Raw genomic sequence first — 19,489 nt, 5'->3', positions numbered from 1 at the left:
AACCCAGCAACTGTGATGGTACGGGGGTGTTAGCGCCCATGGCATGGGTCACTGACTTGTACATGTGAAGACAACATTGTATGCATTGGTGCATACAGGTCCTGGAGCAACATCTGCTGCCCTCCAACAGACGTCTGTCTCAGGGACGTCCCTGCTTATTTCAGCAAGACAATGCCAAGCCTCAACCTGTGACAACAGCGTGGCTTTGTAGTAAAAGAGTTCCGCACTGGCCGGCCTGCAGTCCAGACCGGTCTCCGGAGACCCCGGACTGTGAAGCAACTGAAGTCGTACATCAAGCAAGATGAGAAACAATTCCACCAACAGAGCTTCAACAGTCAGTGTCCTCAGTTCCCAGAATAAAGCTTATTGAATTAAAAGGAAGCTGATGTCACACAGTGGTAAACACGCCTCTGTCCCAGCTTTATTGGAATGTGTTGCAGGCATCACATTCATAATAAGTGAATATTTGGGAGAACAATAAAATGTTGATCAGTTTGAACATTACATATATTGTCTTTGGAGTTTATTCAATTGTGTTTAGATCAAAAATGATGTGCAAATCATTGTATTCTGTTTTTATTTCAAATTGGGGTTTGTAGAATAGAATAGAAAGCATTCCTTGTCATCATACCAATATATACAGTGATATTGTGTAGTGCAACCCTGTCTGTCACAGTGAAAACAGACACACAACAAAAACACGCAGAAAATCCTACAAGGGGTAATAAATCACAAAGAGCATTAAAAAGATAATGCTAGAAAGCCGTGATTCAGACAGAGGCCTTACTCCGACTATTTAAATCCAGGCTGCTCCATATCTCACACTGCACTGTAACTTCTATTGATATATTTTCTACATGTGTTTTTCTATATTAGGTTGTTTTATACTGTTTTTAAATGCCATTTTAAATGTGTTTGCGCTGCACTATTTCTTCCTGCTCTAAATGTGTTTTTGTAAAGCACTTTGAACTGCCTTGTGTCGAAAGGTGCTATATAAATCAACCTTGCCTTACCAAGAGGTAAAGTAACAGCACTGTAGAGTAGTGTGTGTTTCCAGTGAACATGCAGGCTGCAGAAGGTGTTGCTCCTCCCACTTGCTCCCCCCCCCCCCCCCTCCCCCTGCAGCTCCTCAGGGTCAGTCTCAGGAGAGCTCTCCGGCAGCGAGGAGTGCCATAAGAGGTGAGCTGACTGCTTTCTGTCTTTTAGTGAACGATGGTGTTGGTCCTTCACTCGTAGTCAGTTTTGAAGAAATACTTATAACAGTGTGAGCCAAAGAGAGATAGGTGTGTTGTTGTCCTCTGTAAGCAGATCACCCAACAACTCACATATTATAACCTTAAGTCATTTTAAAATTCCTCATAGGAATAAAGTGTCGATTTTTAATTACGAAACTCTACATCTTCAGGGTTCTTAATCCACCAGAAAATATATGTTTGATAGCAAATAATCCAAATCCATGATATCTTTTTAAATCCAATTGAAGTCCGATCTGCAGCCAGGCTGGTTGCAGGGAAGCATGCTGTTAGATGTGTGGATGTGCAATCCGATTTTAAGTCATATTAACTCAACATGGTATGAATTATAGCTTCTAAAGTTAGATTAAAGTATAATATACAATAAAACATCTACCTTAGCATTGCCTTTACCCATACAGAGAGTGCTAAAATCATAGCTACATTACTTTATTAAGTGCCCTGTCACACAGCTGCACAGTGAAGTCAGTTCCTGGGTCCTCTGCTCCGGACCTTGGGTGCTGGAGGTTTGTGACACAATTTCAGCATCACCGTTAGTTTTTTTTTCAGCAGTTGGATTAGACTTAGTGGTCAGTCAGTGCAAATGGTAGAAATAAGGATTCATGTCACCAGTAGATGCAGTTGCAATAATGTAGCTTGTTAAATCTTGTTTTTCTTAAAGGAAGTTATGGAGAAATAAATCAAACAACAACAAGGAAATATATCCTCTGTCCTTTAGATAGACTTTTGGAGAAACAGGAACATTCTTCTTTTAAAATGACGAACTACCACATAAACCTGCATGAGCTCATGATTTTATTCAGGACTCTTTACAGCTCCTCACGCAGCCTTGTATTGGAGTAGAGGAGGCGATTACATCGTTCCTAGGTCGGATAAAGTATGAACAATGTGAGCCAACAACAACATGGGCTTTTCTAAAGTCACAATAACATAACTACCATTGTTGTGACAGAAACTGAACATGAACAAATGTTCACTTAGCAAAGAGTGTTTATAAATATAGTGTGCGGGTTATCAACATAAAATCAAGTTTCATCAGATCGCACAGAGCGCTCTGATGATGGGGCCCTGTTAGAACACGCAGGCATTCCTCACACACGTCTGATCTGCTCCTGATCAGGAGAAGCTTTGTAAAGATTTTTTTTTTAGTCTAAATCATTATGGAAAAAAAGCATTTTGTTTTACTGTTTGTATGACTATGGTTCAGAAACTCAAAGATCAATGCAGTTATTTCTCGCTATGTAATCAGATATGTGTATTCTAACCCTGACACACTGACAGTGCCTGAGGAGGGGTCAGTGAGAGGCAGGGCAAAGACACTTTGTGTTCGAGTGAGAGTAGCTGGAATATCAAGCCATAACCTGCTGCTCTGCACGCTCACAGGATATGCCCATACATGTTGTCTTTCTTATCATCAACATGCCGACAATTAAGAAAGTACATGCGTACAGACAAAGCACACTTAAATGATACCTGTAAACTCAACCAGAGCAAAATCTGAGAATTGAGAAAACAGAAGCAAATACAGAACATGCTGCCGGAAACTGTTCTCAGAGGACCCTAAAAAGTGACGCACACAGCTGGGACACGTTTGCTGTGGACTGAGAAAAAACCAACACACATTGTTTTGAACAATTTTAAACTAGGGAGGTTATAGCATTATTTCGTCAAAGTTTATTTAAAAAAATGTTGTCTGTTGAGAGATGCTGATAGAGAAACAGATGGAAACTTGGAAACGTTAATTAAACGTATTATGTCAACACATTTCACATAACTCTATTAGGTTAACTAATTATAAAGTAATTATATTAAGTTGAACCTAATATTTTTAACTTGATAAAGTGCACAGTGCAGCTGATTTCAGGTTCAAACTGGACTACAAAGTGGCAAACATGGCTGCAGAGGTAAACCCTAGCTGAAGGAAATCAGAGGCTATAAGGAAGGCCGCTCAATCATTTGAAAGACTTTTAGCACAAATCAGTCTGTTTGTCTGAACCTATGACACTGACTTGACTCAGTAGAAAAGATCCGGACTCGGGACCTTCAAAAGAACCGTATGAGCGGTCATCATGATCAGCCTCTAGACTCACACAGACCAGCTGAGGACGCAGAGCGGCGCCATGATCGACCTGAGCTTCCTGACGGAGGAGGAGCAGGAGGCCATCCTCGCTGTGCTGAAACGAGACACCGAGCTGAAGAAGGCTGAGGAGCAGCGAGTCCTGTAAGTCTCTGAGTCAGGTTCTGGGTGGAAGCACAAAGTATTCTCTCACTCTGTCAGTTTGATCTGTCACAGACAGGATGAGTGGAAAGGATATAAAGGTGTGTTCTGAATCTTAGAACCTTAGTACTACAGTTTAAATTGGCTACCTAATAGCTACCATCTGGGTGTGTGTGTGTGTGTGGGGGGGGGGCTTCAGCTGGACTTCAGCTGGGCTTCATGAGTAGTTGTTGCATGATGGTGGAAAGCATGTTCTGGCTGTTGACTTCTCACAGTATTATCATAATACAATTTACTATTACAAAAGAAAACACAATTCTAGACAGGTCCTTCAAAGTGAACAGTGCTAGTTCTCTATAGAACAGAGACAACGATTACAGACTGTTTATATCCAAGTGTTCAGCTGAAGTCGATGTATTTCTGCCAATATTTCTAAATTTGATTTATCCGGTCACAGTGAAATGAGTGCTCAGGTGTGCCCAGGGAGATGCCGGTGCAGTTGAAAATGTTGCTTGCAGCGCACAGACGTGATCTTTTAGATTCTTTGCACAAAATGTATGAAATTCTTCATTTTCTTATACTAACATTTAAAATAAAAGCTCTTAATAATGAAGTACTTAACATGGAAATGTCTGCACTTAGGAACCTCCAGAGGACGGTGAATGACAGAGGCCAGCTGAGGTTCATGACTGGAGAATGGTTCTACGAGACCAAGCAGCTTCGTCATCAGGATCGCATCCATGGCTCTGAGATCATCAGGGCCTCCATGAGACATTCACAGAAACCGCTGACTATATGTGAGTGTTCTTTATCCTGCTGTTCTATTGCGTGAACATTGTTACATTAGTGTGATTCCTTAAAATGCAAGTGTGCTTGTGAAGTAAGATCAATCGGGCTTTTGTGAAAAAAAGTGCGAGAAGAAGAGAAAACAAGAAACCATCTCTCAAAAACTATAGCAAAAAAACCCTGACATGCTCATCAGGGTGTTGGGTGATTAGCATTAGGCCTTCCAGGTCATAAGGATCTCATCATGTGTTGTATTCTGGTGTTTAATGAACATGTCAGTCTTATGGAGTCAGCATAGCTATGGTCTTATAAGCTTTTATAAAAACCCTCATAACCTTAGCCTGATTGCTGCTAAACAGGATATAAACCCAGCTGATAATTCAGAGCACAGTTCTGAGTCTTTTTGTCATATAATCCAATAAACAAACTATCAACACGTACCCTATACCTTGGGTTGTGACTGAGGCCCTCTAATGTTGGACTGAGGGCCGACTCTCCTCTCCAGGAAGACAGGACTCTGAGCTAGCTGTCAGCATGCTCTTTCAGTAGATATCTCTGCAACCCATTACATACATGTCTCTGACATAATGTCAACTCACAATATGATGACAATGTTAGTTCATTCTTTTAAATGTTTTTAAATAAAATCTGGGCCATATTTGACATAACGCACCTTCAGATGAATGAATGCTTGGAGGCTCTAGAGGCTGGCTGGGATGTGGGGACTTCATTAGATCTGGGTTGTTTTTACATACAAATGTTTGGTAATTATGTTGCAATGAATATGAACGGTGTGAGTTACTATAAATACTTCACTTTCCTAAAAGTAGTTGTGTGTTGTGTGCTGCAGTGGAACTCTCCCAGATAATGCCTGAGAAGCCCAGTTTTGTCAGCAGTGAAAATACTGAAGTGTTCGTTCCCCCTGTGCTCTGTGGGCTCCTCCAGGAGCCCCTTATGCAGCCCAGCAGTGACAGGTGAGTGTAGGACGCTTTCACAGAAACACGTTCACCCCCTCCAGCAGCACTGACAGGCTGCTCTCCTTTCTGCTAATGATATAGCTCGACTTTATCATGTTAATGTATTTAGGTTTTTACTAATAAGTAGTTTAATATTTTAAGAAGTGAAGTAGTGTACATTTGGTGCTGTAGGAAATATTTTGGGGTGTGTATGTGATGGTTGACGTGGCTCATTAAAGAAATGCAATGGCACAGCTCCATTAGGAACTGGATTTGCACAGTAAGTATAATCCATTAATTGTTGATATGATTATGTACATTGGATTGGTTTCGAATGAGAAACATAGAATATGTTTAGCAGACTAGGAACAGAATAATGGAGGGATTTATTTTCCTATTTACTCAATATATGGTGTTCAGAGAGTTAGCAAAGCAAGTGAACATTTCAGGAGAAATCTGCCTCCTGCAGCTTTAAATAATCTGTGAAGAAAACTCCACATTGTAGAAACAGAACATACGGTGTGCATTCTGTTGTGAGCACCATCACATGCTCCAGCAGCAGATTATTGGGGTAATATGCAAGTGAGGGAGTTGTGCACACACTAAATGGATACTTTGTAATAGGCCCCTTAGTAATCTTCTTAGAAGGTCAGGTCTCACATGTTCATGTTTTCCACTGATCTGAGGAGCGTTTACAGGTCTAAGTGTTGTACTCATTCCGCACTGATTTTACATATACAGTATACAGTGTATATACAGTTATATATGTATATAACTGTAACAACAGTATCCCGTTTGATGAACGAATTGTTGTTGCTGGTAAGTCCACTTGTTATGACAAAATCAAGAGAACAGGCATTGCTGAGAGACTCTTATTTTATTAACCAAAATGTTTATTTTGTAAAGGAGGGAGTTAATCACTAACATCACATTTTCCAATCCAAAATTAAATCATTTGCTTTCGAACACCTGAAGTTTGAAGTAACTTGTCCACAGATCCTATCATCTTGGTGTATTTTATAGATATGAGAACCAGAAGTCATTTGAAACTCCTAGACCACTTTTACAGTCACCCACAAAGGTAGGATTCTGACTAGAGAAAGGAAAACATTTGAAAAGCAGCATGTGCTTCCATATTTCAGTGATATGCAGATGTTATGTTTAACTTTCTTTTGTTGAAGCAAAGAACAAATCCATTCAACAGTGAGGTCATTGCATGTCACACTTTTGAAGAAAAGGACAGTCAGCTATTGGTCGCAGCACTGGATGACACCGGTTCACTGACCCAGGGTGAGTTTAGGATCCTCACTCAGATTTTGTGTGTGTGTTCTGTGTGAAACATGTTCTGTGAGTGGATTACTGATCTAATGAATCCACATATGTTGTGTTTTGAATTGAGTGGACTGCTTGATGGACAATTCGTGAAAGTGTCATTACAAACCAATGTAAGTATGCTTAGCAATGAGTTTGACATCCGGGTGTGTGTGTGTGGGGGGGGCTTCAGCTGGGCTTCATGAGCAGTTGTTGCATGATGGTGGAAAGCATGTTCTGGCTGTTGACTTCTCACAGTATTATCATAATACAATTTACTATTACAAAAAAAAACACAATTCTAGACAGGTCCTTCAAAGTGAACAGTGCTAGTTCTCTATAGAACAGAGACAACGATTACAGACTGTTTATATCCAAGTGTTCAGCTGAAGTCGATGTATTTCTGCCAATATTTCTAAATTTGATTTATCCGGTCACAGTGAAATGAGTGCTCAGGGTGCCCAGGGAGATTTTCCCAGGCATTATCAGAGAGAAGGGAAGTCTGTATACACGAGGCAGCCAGACTAGCCAGGGGATTACAGAAAAGGACATTCCAAAGCCTTAATCTTCACCGCATGACTTGTGGCTGCTAGAAATATTTCAGAGGAATTTAAAACAATGTTTCAGCCCTGTTCCTGAAGTGCTGATTCTGTGACTGTCGCTTTAATGAACTAGCTGCGGCCACGCCCCTTTGGAGCTGCTGCTGGCCACGCCCCTTTGGAGCGTCATGATCTCTCCTCTGAAGAGAGTTTTCTACCGGGAGAAACTCAGCTAAACGCTGCCGTGATTAAACGCCATATTATGTTCCAAACCACATCCAGCTTTATTTCTGAAACACTTCTCAGTGTTTACCACTAGAGCAGAGACATTATATGTATTATATAAACAACAACTCTAAGTCCCTCCTGCAGACATCCTGCTGAACACACACACACACAGTGGTGCGGAGGGGTTTCAGCTCAGCGACTGTATATGGGGGACTATAGGTTGGGACGTGTCACGTGGGCGGGACGTTACCAGGAGTTCAACGTCAAGCCAGCCCACATTTCCGATATGACTTCATAGCGTAAGCAAATCTGGATCAGCTCGTTTGTACCCCGGTTTTTAGAGATGTGGGTAAGGAGGAAAAGAGAGAGGGTTTTATTTTCTGACACTGTCTCCTTACACACCGGGGACACATAATTATGTATAAAAGACAGCAAAAAGTCAATTTGGCATAAAAGGGGACCTTTAAACACTCAATGATAAAAACACACAGTTGTGCTGTTGGTGAAAATGGTGGGGATTTGTTTTTGTCTCTTTCAGAGTCTTTATCATCATCTGAAAGCCACGTTTCGTATGCAAGTAACCCTAATGATAGCCTGATCACCCAGAATGCATCTGTTCCAATCGCAATGCCGGAAAACAGAGCAGTCAGCATGTGTTCTCATGACTGTTCTGTTGAGGAGGATGGGCCCTGGGCTCAGCAGACTAACTCTGCTGCCCTGCGGGGCATCCTCAAGCACTTGTCTACTTGTAGCACCGCAGACTCCCTGCTCTCCCGCCTGGACCTGATTCCAGTCAGCCTGGATCCTCCTGCTGAGGCCTGGATAGACAGGAAGCAGGTGAGGTTCAGCTCCATGGTCGGTCGAAACGACGTGGATTTGCTCCATGGGAAGGAGCTGGGAGAGCACAGTTTGCTGGACATTGACTCCAACATTCCCTGTGACACAGAAAATAATAGTGACCTTGAGAAAAGTGGCAGTTCCGCCAATGGTCCGTGTAAGTCTTCTCTCAATCCGAGAAAAGTGGATTTACAGGAAGGTGAACTCAGTTGCAAAAATGAGGCAAACCTCCAAAATCAAGAAGATGGCCAACAGGTCCTTAGTGGTAAGAGTTTTATTCAAAACCAACGAGTCAACTAAACAGCCAATCAATCATAAGTCAAACTAACAGCCAGTGACACATTCAGACACACGTACACATCCTGCCTGTGCATGTCCTGCTTGTAGCTCTGTTATGCCTGTTTATAGAAATTGGTGGATAATAAGAAATGATCAGTTTTATTTGGCTTTACTGGGGTTTTTTTCAAACTGATATCGTATTATGGTCTACAATTCGGCTATTCAAGCCTTGTGCCATGTGTTGAGCTCTCCCCATAGCTTTAATATATAACTTTGAAATTAAGTGTGACATTGCTAATCTCAAAGTATTGTGGCTAAATTGCATTCTTAATAATCTGTTGATTCTATTTAGTACACAATTGAAGCTAATAACATTTTAAAGTATTATGCACTGTATTGTAGATTATTTGTGTTTTATAGCATTTTATACATTTTTCAGATGGCATAAGTGTAGAGCAATTTGTGCCCTTTTGTTGAACCTACAGCTGTCAAGGTCTTCTATAGGTGCCTGGGGCCTCATTTATAAAGCTTTGCGTAGGATTCACTTGGGAAGGTGGCGTACGTAGGACAAAGCAAGTAAATACGCACAGAAATATTCCGATTTATAAAACACTGCGCACGCACGTCCTACGCTGGTTTCCCTTCATAAATCACAATCAACTCGAAATGCGGCGCAGCTTTTGCACTTCACGTATTGCCCATATTTGCCTATTAATAGTCAAAGAAACGCCCTATATGAATATTCATTTAAACTGACTGCCTGATGACGATTGCAGGAAATGCCGACAGAACAGCTAAAAAAAACCAAACGGCGGGTTACACCTGTGAGTCTGGCACTCAGATGTAACGTTCTCTTTCCTTTTTAGAAATGATATTAAACCAAGTGCAATCTAGCTGGATTTACACATGTACAAACAGCTGGGACTTTGTTTACAAAAGAGATATCTGTTTATTTGATGGTTTGTGTTCCGGCTTTCGATCAGCTGTGCGCAGCGTCTCCACTGCATCCTGAGCGTCTCACCCCCCCAGAAGCAACTCTATCTGTGGTGGAAACTTCTGAAGCAATGGAGACGAAACTCAGAGAGACACTGGAGAGCAGGAACTTGATAGCAAAACACTGTTGGGTTTATTAGGAGTGTTGAACTTTCCTGTCACTGTCCCAGACCGTAGTCGAGGAGAACAGGGGAAGACTCTCTGTAGTCTTCCAGGGTCGAGGTTCAATAACCCACTTTGCAAAATAAGGCATGGAGGCTAGCTTTTCTTGGGAGGCCATGGCATTTATTCAGATTCTTAACTTACAGGGAAAATACTTCATGGACATACTTTTTCTGGTTCTTCCTTTTTATCTTCTCCAACACAACCAACCGACGCTCGCTCATCCCTTCCTCTACCATGCCCACCCACACATGCACGCGCCACACCCCTCTCTCTCTCTTAAAGGGATAGCAATCTCACTGCATGACCCTTATAGCATAACAGGAGTTACGGCCGGAGAATTGATAAGACATTTACTGTAGACACGAGTTGCCACAGCGGTTGCCAAACTTAACTTAAACTGTCATCTAGGTCACAAATAAGGTGTTTACCGGAGCATAGTGGGCCAGATCAACTGGAGCTAGCTGTCACTAAACAATAAAGCCAATCTTAGGTCAGCGTGAGCTTGAAGCCCAGGCTGCCCCTCCTTAATGAAGATAACAGCGCCTGCAAGGCCATAGAGCCAGGCCAGAGGAGGACAGAGAGAAGAGATTCAAATGAGCTAAAGATTTACAAGCTTACACAAAATATTGCCTAACACTATCAACCAGTTAAAGGACATAAACAAATTTCTAAAATGCTTAACAATTTAAACACATTTTCAATCATAATTACTGTATATAGTAAAACCATGCACACGTAACCAAAACGGGGTCAGTTTAAACGTAAATCTCTTTCTGTGTACGCATCATTTATGAGAGTACACTTCATAAAATGTAAGATAACATATTCGAAGGGGGGTTTACAATAACATCTGTATTTATTTATTTCTCAAAGTTATGTTTTTGTGTGCACTCAGGAGTCTCAAACAGGCGTTTGTCCATTTTTGCAAATGAATTCTTCATATATGATACATGAGAGGTAATATTTAGATTTATGGTATTATTTCACATGTTTCTCTCCATTCTTCCTTCTGCCAATGGTGTCGCAGTTTCTCATCTCTCCCGTTTTTGTGAGTATGCATGGGTCAGAGTGTGCGAGGAGGACCGCACATTTCCCATCAAGTTTGTTTTTTACAAATCGCAAAGATTGCTCAGAAATTGGCGTACACCATATTTGTAAATGAGGCCCCTGATCTTTACCATGCCTAATTTTTCATTGTACCTCAGAGGGACATCATATAGATCCCAAATATAGTGGCCATCAGACATAGTATTTTGCACAAAGAAAACATTTACATAACTAAGTGTCCAACTTCATTTAACAGTGATTCACCAGGTAAAATAGGCAAAATGGGCCATAGATACAAAACTTGATTTGATTTGAGGATATTTTAAATGATACTGTGCAGTGTAAAGGGGATATAATGTACATGACTGATCCATGTTGTACTTGCTCTCTTTGCAGATGTCTCTGAGCCGAGTCATTCAGAGTTTATAAGCCCTGCCGTGACCACACTCAATTCTGCTAGGCAGGACTGGTGTCAGCCTGCTCAGCCGGGCACAGAGCCTGCAGGCGGGCTTCCCTCTCAGGCTGAGGCCACAGACTGGCATACTGGATTCCACACTGATCCCACAAACATGCCTGAACAAAAAACTGACACTGCTGATGAGGACAACACAGATACCAAGCCGTCTACTGGCAGCTCAAAGGGCTCATCTCAAACTGTCTCACCAAAGCCTAAGCAAAGACTGCTCGGATTATTCATACGAGAGAAAGAAGATGAAGTACAGACTGGACAAAAAGAAGAGGTGAAGATACTTCAGCAGAAGGAACAGTGCAGAACCAAGAACCTCTCTCAATGTGCTGCAAATATGACTGTGGACCATCTTGCAAGTGTTCAACAAGAAGCTAAAGCTGCAGAGATGACAGAGGTCAGAACACTTCAACTTACAGCCCTGCAGAACACATCCTTTAAAGAAACTGGAGCATCATACGATGCAGCCAACCAACGGGAGGCAGCAGAAGGCAGAGCTGTTAAGTCTCCAGAAAGACTGAACAATCTGAAAGCTTTCTGGGATGGAGAAAACACTGGCCCCAAAATAACACTTATTCGAGAAGAGGCAGAGGGCAAAGACACCCCCAATAAAGGTATCGATGATTTAATGGGCCATATGTCTAACATTGATGAGAAGAGCATAAACAACAATCTCTCACATCAAATGGAAATGACAGTTGAGGATGCTGTCAACACGTCCCCACAGACCAGCTGTGGCTTCTTAGTAGATTTATCTAAAGAAGACGGCACATATAGAGCAAACCCAGTCCTGATCGATGAAGAGACAGATGATTCCCTAACAAGTTCACTAATAGAGTCACAGGTTTCTGAGCCACAGAGAAACATCATGTCTCCTGTACCTCCCAATGTAAGCTTCAAAACCCAAAAGCAACAACCGGACATTCCAGATCCTCTTCCCAGGCAGTCTAGTTCTAGTCCTCAAGAGGACAGACCAGCCAAGACTAGGGAGGTAAAGCATCTTTGGGAGAAGGAATATAATGGACACAGGGTAAGAGCCAATAGTCCTGTGGATGCACAATCGACATCTCACCAATACCATGTTAAGGATGAAACAGTATATGAGGAAAGGCCCCTCGGTCACATCAAATCCCAGAATCAAAGATCAAATGACCAGGAAGATGAGATAAGGAAGGGTCCATTGAAGGCCTGTCATCCAAGGGTCCTGCCAAGAGAATCCTCTATTCCTAAGAGATCCAAACTGGGAAGCCCTCGGTTAAAAACGTTCCCAATAGACATCGACCCCCAAGCTAAGGTGGTTGAAGAGCAACATAAGAAGCCAACCCTAGTTCCTAGACAGAAGAAGAGTCCATCACATGAAGCGATGCACACAGTGCTGCCTGACGCTAAATCCAGCACAGAAGTCTCCTCTTGTCCTCTCCCTTTCCCTCCTGAGGATGGTTGCCTTACTTCACCTCTATCCAAAACTTCAGAGAAGAAGTTGGGTACATTTACACGCCTAGCCAGATCTTTCATTCCTCAGGACTATCAGCACTACCTGGGGCCACAGGAGAAGGCCCATGGCCCTCTCTTCCAGCAGGAGACCTCTGCTGCAGCAGAGAATGATGTGGCTCACACACCACAGGATGCCCTCACACACTGCAGTCCCACTGAGGGGAATCCTCACAGAGTCAGTTCTTGGAGGGTGCAAAATAAAGAGGAGGATTCCAGTCAAAACACAGTGACCCGGGCCTGGTCTCTGTCCCGGGCGAGTCAAGGCAGTGAGCTTTCAATTCTTTCTCCATTTACAATTCCATCTTCTTGATTAGATTTACTTTAATGATCCCAAATGGTGATATGTTTTTCAGAAGCATGTCAAATGGAATTGCATATGAAAATGAAATAGGAAATGAACAAACTGCTAATGTTTACATACTAACGATAGAAATATATAGAAAAAGTATTATACAGTATTTAGAGTTCTCAATATACAAATACACAATATAAAATAAACAGAATAAGTAATAAAACACTATAGTAAAATGAACTACTATTTTACCTGAAAATAGATTATACGTATATATTACAAAGTGTGCAAAGTAGTTGCAGCTTAAACTCAGAACAATATGAACAAGGGTATCAGGGTTCTGGAGGGGCGAGAGACGGAGTGAAATCTGGCTCAAACAGGAAACGAAACAAAGGATGGAGCTGAGAGGGAGGTGTGCAGGGTTACTGCTGATGGCAGGAATGACCTCCTGTATCGATGAGTAGAGAAGGAGCTCCACTGTCTGTAAGCAGGAGGAGAGGGTGGGCAGGATAAAGAAATGGTAGACACATTACCAAGACTGAGAGTATATCGGCCCTGACAACATTTCAAAAATATATCTAAAATTCCATTTGGTTTAGTTCTTGTTCAATGAATTTTGGATTGACTGGGTTTTTATGATTAAAGAACTGCTAATGCCACAGATTTTTGGTATCCAGATTTTAGAATAAAACATATGTCCCCAGTGTTCACCATGATGATAGAAGAGCAACTGTTTTGCATACTAAACTGATTTACTAAGCATTATACCTGCCTAAAATACTCGACCAAAAATAAACCAGCAATTATTTTTTATAGTAGACAGAAGCATTCCATTTTCAATGGTTCTTCTTAAATCAGAAGTTGTGCTGAGGGTATTTTTTCGGAGCTAACTTTTTTCATTTGTGGCAGGTTCTGATGACTCGTCTAGTCCCGTGATCGCAGCACTGAAGAGACTATCTCCAAGGAGCATGTCCTCATCCAAAAGTCTGGAAAACCTCACCTCACACACAAGTAACAGAACAATTCTTTTTCAGATTCTGTTCTTTATTGAAATGATTTATATATGAATGTATGTAAAAAGTATCATCTTTTCTTAGGAGAAGAATGGACCTGCAATAAATCAGGAGAACAAATGAGTGTGAAAAACAGTAATCACTTGGTCCTCTCTTTTCACATGCATTAACCGGACACGCAGGCAGGGCAATGAGTTAAACATGAAATCTGAATTATTTTGACATACAGTATCTTTCTCCCAGGCCGCTCACTCCCACCAGCTGCCTCCACTCTGCCCGGCTCTGAGCAGATGGGAGGCAGTGTGTCAGTGACTGCTCTTCAGCACCAGGTGAATACCCTGAACGGAACCTTGCATTTTGCCATCAGTATGATCTCCAGTGTTTAACATCTGCACTGCCGTCAGGGGGGGACCACTCCAGCTCTCACAGAACTCTCACATCATTCATCATTGCTGAGTTCAGAGCGTCTGTTTTCCTGCATGAACACTTTCTTTATGTTTATATGCTCAACTGTCATTCATGCTCTTCTGTGATATCAGACAGACAGTGACGCCTTTGAGACCAACTTTGGCTGGAGAAGAAACACAGGAAGCTCCACGTCTAACCTCAGCCTCTCCTCAGGAATGGACTCCATGTCCTCTGTATGTCGATGTGCAGATCACTTGATAATTATATGTCTGATTGAAAAGTCAGCCTCCCTGTCTATGGCTCACAATTTTTGGACTTAAATCTTTAGAAAGGAGTCACCATTACAGGGTTTTAAAAGCTATTTCCTAAAACAGCTGGTCACTGTAGATGGATTTGGTATTTTTATGAATTGTGTTGACCAAAAGAAACAATAGCAATTTTTCAAGACTGATCATGTAAAGAAAGAAAATGCTTCATGTGCAATGATTGTGAAAGAACACTGATGAGTGCTCTATCTGTGCGGTGGTGAGCAGGTCAGCGGCAGCACCAGCAGCATCTACCCTGCAGACTTTGGAGAAGTTGAAGTCCAGGGAAGCATCCAATTTGCTGTGAACTACATCCAGAAGCTTGGAGAGTTCCACATATTTGTTGTGCACTGCAGGGACCTGGCCCTGGCGGACACTAAGAAGAACAGCTCCGACCCGTAAGTGCCAGATATTTCTGCAGCATAAAAATGGCAAAGGTCGAAATAAATATCATATCACTCAGCGTTTTGGGTTGTTTGATCAGAAAGGAAGCTGAAACATTTGAAATGGAACTGTATATGTGTTACCTCTTGTTGTTATTTGAAGAATTTGAAAGATTTCACTCTACATGTTTGTTTGTTTGTTTGTTTGTTTGTTCTCACATTTTACAGGTATGTGAAATGTTACCTTCTTCCTGATAAAACAAAGTTAGGAAAGAGAAAAACTGCTGTTAAAAAGAAAACGTTGAACCCCACCTACAATGAAATCCTCAGGGTAAGAATTTAGTCTTTTACACATTTCAAATGACATGTATGCTTCATACTAACATTGTTGCCTGCTTTCTCTTTCATAGTTTAAAATCATAATGGGAGCGTTAAAGACGCAGAGTTTAACCATCTCGGTGTGGCACAACAACACTTTTGGGCGGAACAGCTTCCTTGGTGAGGTGGACCTGGATCTGTCAGAGTGGGACTTCAGCAACACACACATAAATGAATATGCACTAAAAGCCAGGGTAAAGACTCTTTACACAGTCTCTGTGCATTATAGAAGTGTCGGGATGATTTTTACTCATCCCGCTTAATCCTTCAGGTCTTAGCACAAAGTCCAGCATCTTCTCCCTCGCGGCTGGCGGACAGCAGGGGACAGATGAGAGTGGCCCTCAGGTTCCTGCCGCAGACGTCTCACAGTGAGCACATGACTACTCACACGGGATCCATTACATCCTTTGAGTTGGACTGCATATTTTTGTCTGATTGCATCCACAGGTAAGAGAACATCGAGGAAGGAGACTGGTGAGGTGCAGATTTGGGTGAAAGACTGCAAGAACCTTCCTCCGGTCAGAGGAGTTATTATCGACCCGTTTGTGAAATGGTAGGATGTCCTGCAAACTGTACATGGAGATCCAAAGAGTTGGAATAGTTAGAACAATCAATAAATGAATAAACATTATGAATGATTGATTACACATCTAATGAATCATAAGAATAACAAGAAAATATATTTTTTTAATTGTGTAACATGACTGTAAGATTGTGAAATATGCCAAAACACATTGTGCTATTATGTCATTTTATTTCATTTTCTTTTCTTTTCACATTAATATACATCAGTTTATTGCAGGTCTTTCTTTTCTTTCAGTTCAGCAGTTTAATTATAACTGTAACAACAATTGTGTTAGTCAAGACAAAATGAGTAGAGCCAGTCATGTGATTGGCTTTCAACATTAAGCCCAACAGCCTATCACTGTGAGGTAAAAACAGACAAGGACATGTAATCAAACGTGCCTGATTCAAATGGATCTGACCTGTTAGTGTGAGACAGAGCAGGATGAGCCTACATTTTTCAACATAAGCTAAGATACTATGGTTATATGAAATATTTGTTCAATATTTATTTGATTTATTAAGTTTATTATCCCTGATTTATTTGGTTTTGAACAGTTTGTGTCTCCCTCCTTTCATTTTGCTATAGTACTGTGCTTCCTGACACGAGCCGAAAAATCCGTCAGAAGACGCGTGTGGTGAAGCGGACGGCCAACCCCATGTTCAACCACACCATGGTGTACGACGGCTTCCGGCCGGAGGACCTCACGGAGGCCTGCGTGGAGATCACAGTGTGGGACCACGACCGGCTCAACAACCATTACATTGGCAGTCTGAGGCTGGGGTTGGGCACAGGTGAGACCCCCCCACTGTCACTCTTCTGCTGCTGAGGGGGGCATATTCTTACTTCCTGAGGCCACTTTGTGATTTGTGATGTTGGGCAATATGAATACAATGATAAAGCTGTAAATTGGGTTTTTGTTTGGGCCTTGTGCTCAATAAGTAGTCGTTTTAAATGTGTGTGATAATTGTATCTTTATTCAACTCATCATTACTACCTTCATATTAATACAGTCATTTGTGTGGCGCTGTGCGCAGGCAAGAGTTACGGGACGGAGGTGCTTTGGATGGATTCAACGCCAGGTGAAGGAGATTTATGGCAGAGGATGTTACAGTCTGACGGTGAATGGGTGGAGGATGTTTTACCTCTGAGGAAGTTGGTGATGGCAAAAAGCATGTCAAAGTGAGATTGTATAAAATGTGTTGAAAAGTTATGAGAAGACAGCATGAAGATGGATCTACAACACTTTGTCTGATGTGTATCTATATAACTGATGATCATCGTGTGGTACTTTGGTTTTTATAGCCATAACTACGAGTTAAATTTGTAATTAAAACAAAAAAAAAGAAGTATTTATTTAGAATACATGTACAAAATGGTAAGAGGATACAGTCTAAATGATTAACCACATACAAAGTAAAATCCTGATTGAGCACTAATGATTTGTAAATTATCCTGTTGTTCAATTATCTGATGATTGCATAAAGCTTTTCTAGCTTCAATGACAGTATATTATTGTGACTTTTGATTTGGTTTCATGTTTCAGAAATTACAGTGGAGTTATTGAGATGAGATAACAGACAAATTATTAGATTGGTCACAGTTTAACATTCAGCCATGTGTGAGTGTTTCACGTGTCATGTAACGTGTGCACATTATTCATTAAGGGCAGATAGGGTTTCAATTGGAAAAACAACAATCCATGTTTGGCAGAAATGTCTTTATAAGCTTCCAAAGAAATAAAGAAATCCAAAGCTGGCTCAGCATGCTCAGTATTGATGCTTTCATTTTGTAAACTGTGTTTATCTAGGTGCTGTTATGTTCTCTCTTTTCAAGTTATAGTACAGAGGCTGCACTGTCAGATATTTTATTTTCTTCATGGGCCCCTAGAGCCTGCTTTTAATCCATCAATGTGAACAGAAAAATATTGCCAAGCCTTACTGCAAATGATAGCCATTTACTACCACATACTGTACCTACATGTATAACCATACAGGGTGGAGACAAGACAGGCCTCTCTTATTTTGAAATACAACACCAACAATTCGTCTGAGTTAAAAATGTATCTTGAATCAAAGAAGAGATAAGATGAATTTAGTTTTATTTTCAATTGGTTCATGGTTTATAATTTGTTGTAAGTTGTTTTATCAAACATATTATTTCATTATTATTATTATTGTTATTATTATTATTATTATTATTATTGTTATTATTATTATTATTATTATTATTATTATTATTATTATTATTATTATTATTATTATTATTATTATTATTATTAGCAGTAGTAGCCCCAGCCGGAGAAGTAGTAGTTGTAGTAGTAGTTGTTAAAGTAGCTGTAGTAGAAGTATGATGCAATTCCCAACAGTGAAGTATAAGAATGATATCGATATTTTCAACGGTACATTTTTCGCAGCAACATTTTTACTCTCACCTTTACACAGTTGTAGGGCTTTGTCATTGGTTTAGTCACCCTGATGCGACAAGAAATCCTACTATACGATTGGTGGTTGCGTCCTGTCAATCTAGCCGGTACCAGTCAACTGGCGAGCAGCTTCTGCGTTGCTAAGGGAAGTTAAACAGCTACGTCAAGTCCACCGTATTTATCCTTAAAGTCAGACGACTTTGCCTTCAAAATAAAATGATGGAGTATGGCAATTAAGGCAAATAAAACGATTTAAGACGAATATTAACACCGGGGACATTCTTTTGGTGTTATCTCGGGGTGGAACCAAACCCCACCAAGGGACTCACACATTTAACCCTTTGATACACAAGCTATGAAAACCCCTTCTAAGGGACAACATGGGTCAAAAATGACCCGTATTGACATACAATGTTATTGCATGCATGGCTGAGGGATTCTTTGCTATATTTTTGGAAATCAATGTATTTAATCATTTAATATTCCAATTATTCATTAAATATCTTGTTTTTGATTAACATAAATTATTATTTCCATTCTGTCTTTCTTTATTTTCTAACTAAAACCATTTTTGTATCACTACATCAGGTTTACAATGACCCATGTATGCCAAGTACGATTCAAAATAAAAAAAGACATACTATAATAATAATTTTGTTAAAAATAATTGATTGAGCAGTGATTTGTACCAAGAACCTTTGATTTTAAATGTTTTCAGTTAGGAACATGTTTACTGTGAACTGCTTTTGACAAGCATAGCTCAGATTGTGGATTCAGTGGCAACATGACCATGGTGAGCTATGTGCTGAAGAAGGGGAAGGCTGTTGTCCTTCTGAACACCATGCATGATGACAGAGCAGTGGATGATGAAGAAGAAACCAGAAGTGATCCAGTACTAGCACAAAATTACCATCTCAGTGCACACATGCCTCACGAATGACAATCACATGTTTGTGATCCTTGCACACAGGGCTGGTGCACCTGGAACACCAGCTTCTGGCTTTTTGGTCTTAGGCAGCTAGGCACATCTTGCACCTCTTCCTTTTCACTTGGCCTTCCTGTTTGGTGTCCTCCTGTGGCTGGGTGGTGGTTGCGTTAGTTTTTTTGCCCACATCATTCCATTGCCCCTGTTATGTGCTTTCAGAGGT

The 19,489-nt window shown here is 41.0% G+C and overlaps 1 protein-coding gene across 9 annotated transcripts; it reads left to right on the top strand.

Moving 5' to 3' along the window:
• The first annotated feature begins 1,142 nt into the window (after nt 1-1,142).
• Nucleotides 1,143-17,674, top strand: LOC134871858 (synaptotagmin-like protein 2). 9 transcript variants are annotated; one of them, XM_063894806.1, is made up of 17 exons: nt 1,143-1,179; nt 3,275-3,474; nt 4,114-4,268; nt 5,108-5,231; nt 6,237-6,294; nt 6,395-6,503; nt 11,009-12,838; nt 13,774-13,875; nt 14,121-14,206; nt 14,417-14,518; nt 14,819-14,988; nt 15,202-15,304; nt 15,384-15,545; nt 15,623-15,719; nt 15,799-15,904; nt 16,505-16,710; nt 16,954-17,674. In XM_063894806.1, the coding sequence occupies exons 2-17, from the start codon at nt 3,374-3,376 to the stop codon at nt 17,100-17,102; spliced, it is 3,660 nt and encodes a 1,219-aa protein (XP_063750876.1). In that variant the 5' UTR covers nt 1,143-1,179; nt 3,275-3,373; the 3' UTR covers nt 17,103-17,674. The 9 variants fall into 9 exon arrangements, with proteins under 9 accessions (XP_063750876.1, XP_063750884.1, XP_063750878.1 ...); XM_063894807.1 differs by having other exon boundaries at nt 1,145-1,179; nt 3,272-3,474; XM_063894814.1 differs by lacking the exon at nt 11,009-12,838.
• Nucleotides 17,675-19,489: the final 1,815 nt, after the last annotated feature.

This window comes from Eleginops maclovinus, chromosome 11 (assembly GCF_036324505.1).
Source record: "Eleginops maclovinus isolate JMC-PN-2008 ecotype Puerto Natales chromosome 11, JC_Emac_rtc_rv5, whole genome shotgun sequence".
In the NCBI taxonomy this organism is placed as follows: domain Eukaryota; kingdom Metazoa; phylum Chordata; class Actinopteri; order Perciformes; family Eleginopidae; genus Eleginops; species Eleginops maclovinus.
The sequence above is the reverse complement of the archived record's forward strand: the minus strand, read 5'-3'. Positions and strand labels throughout refer to the sequence as shown.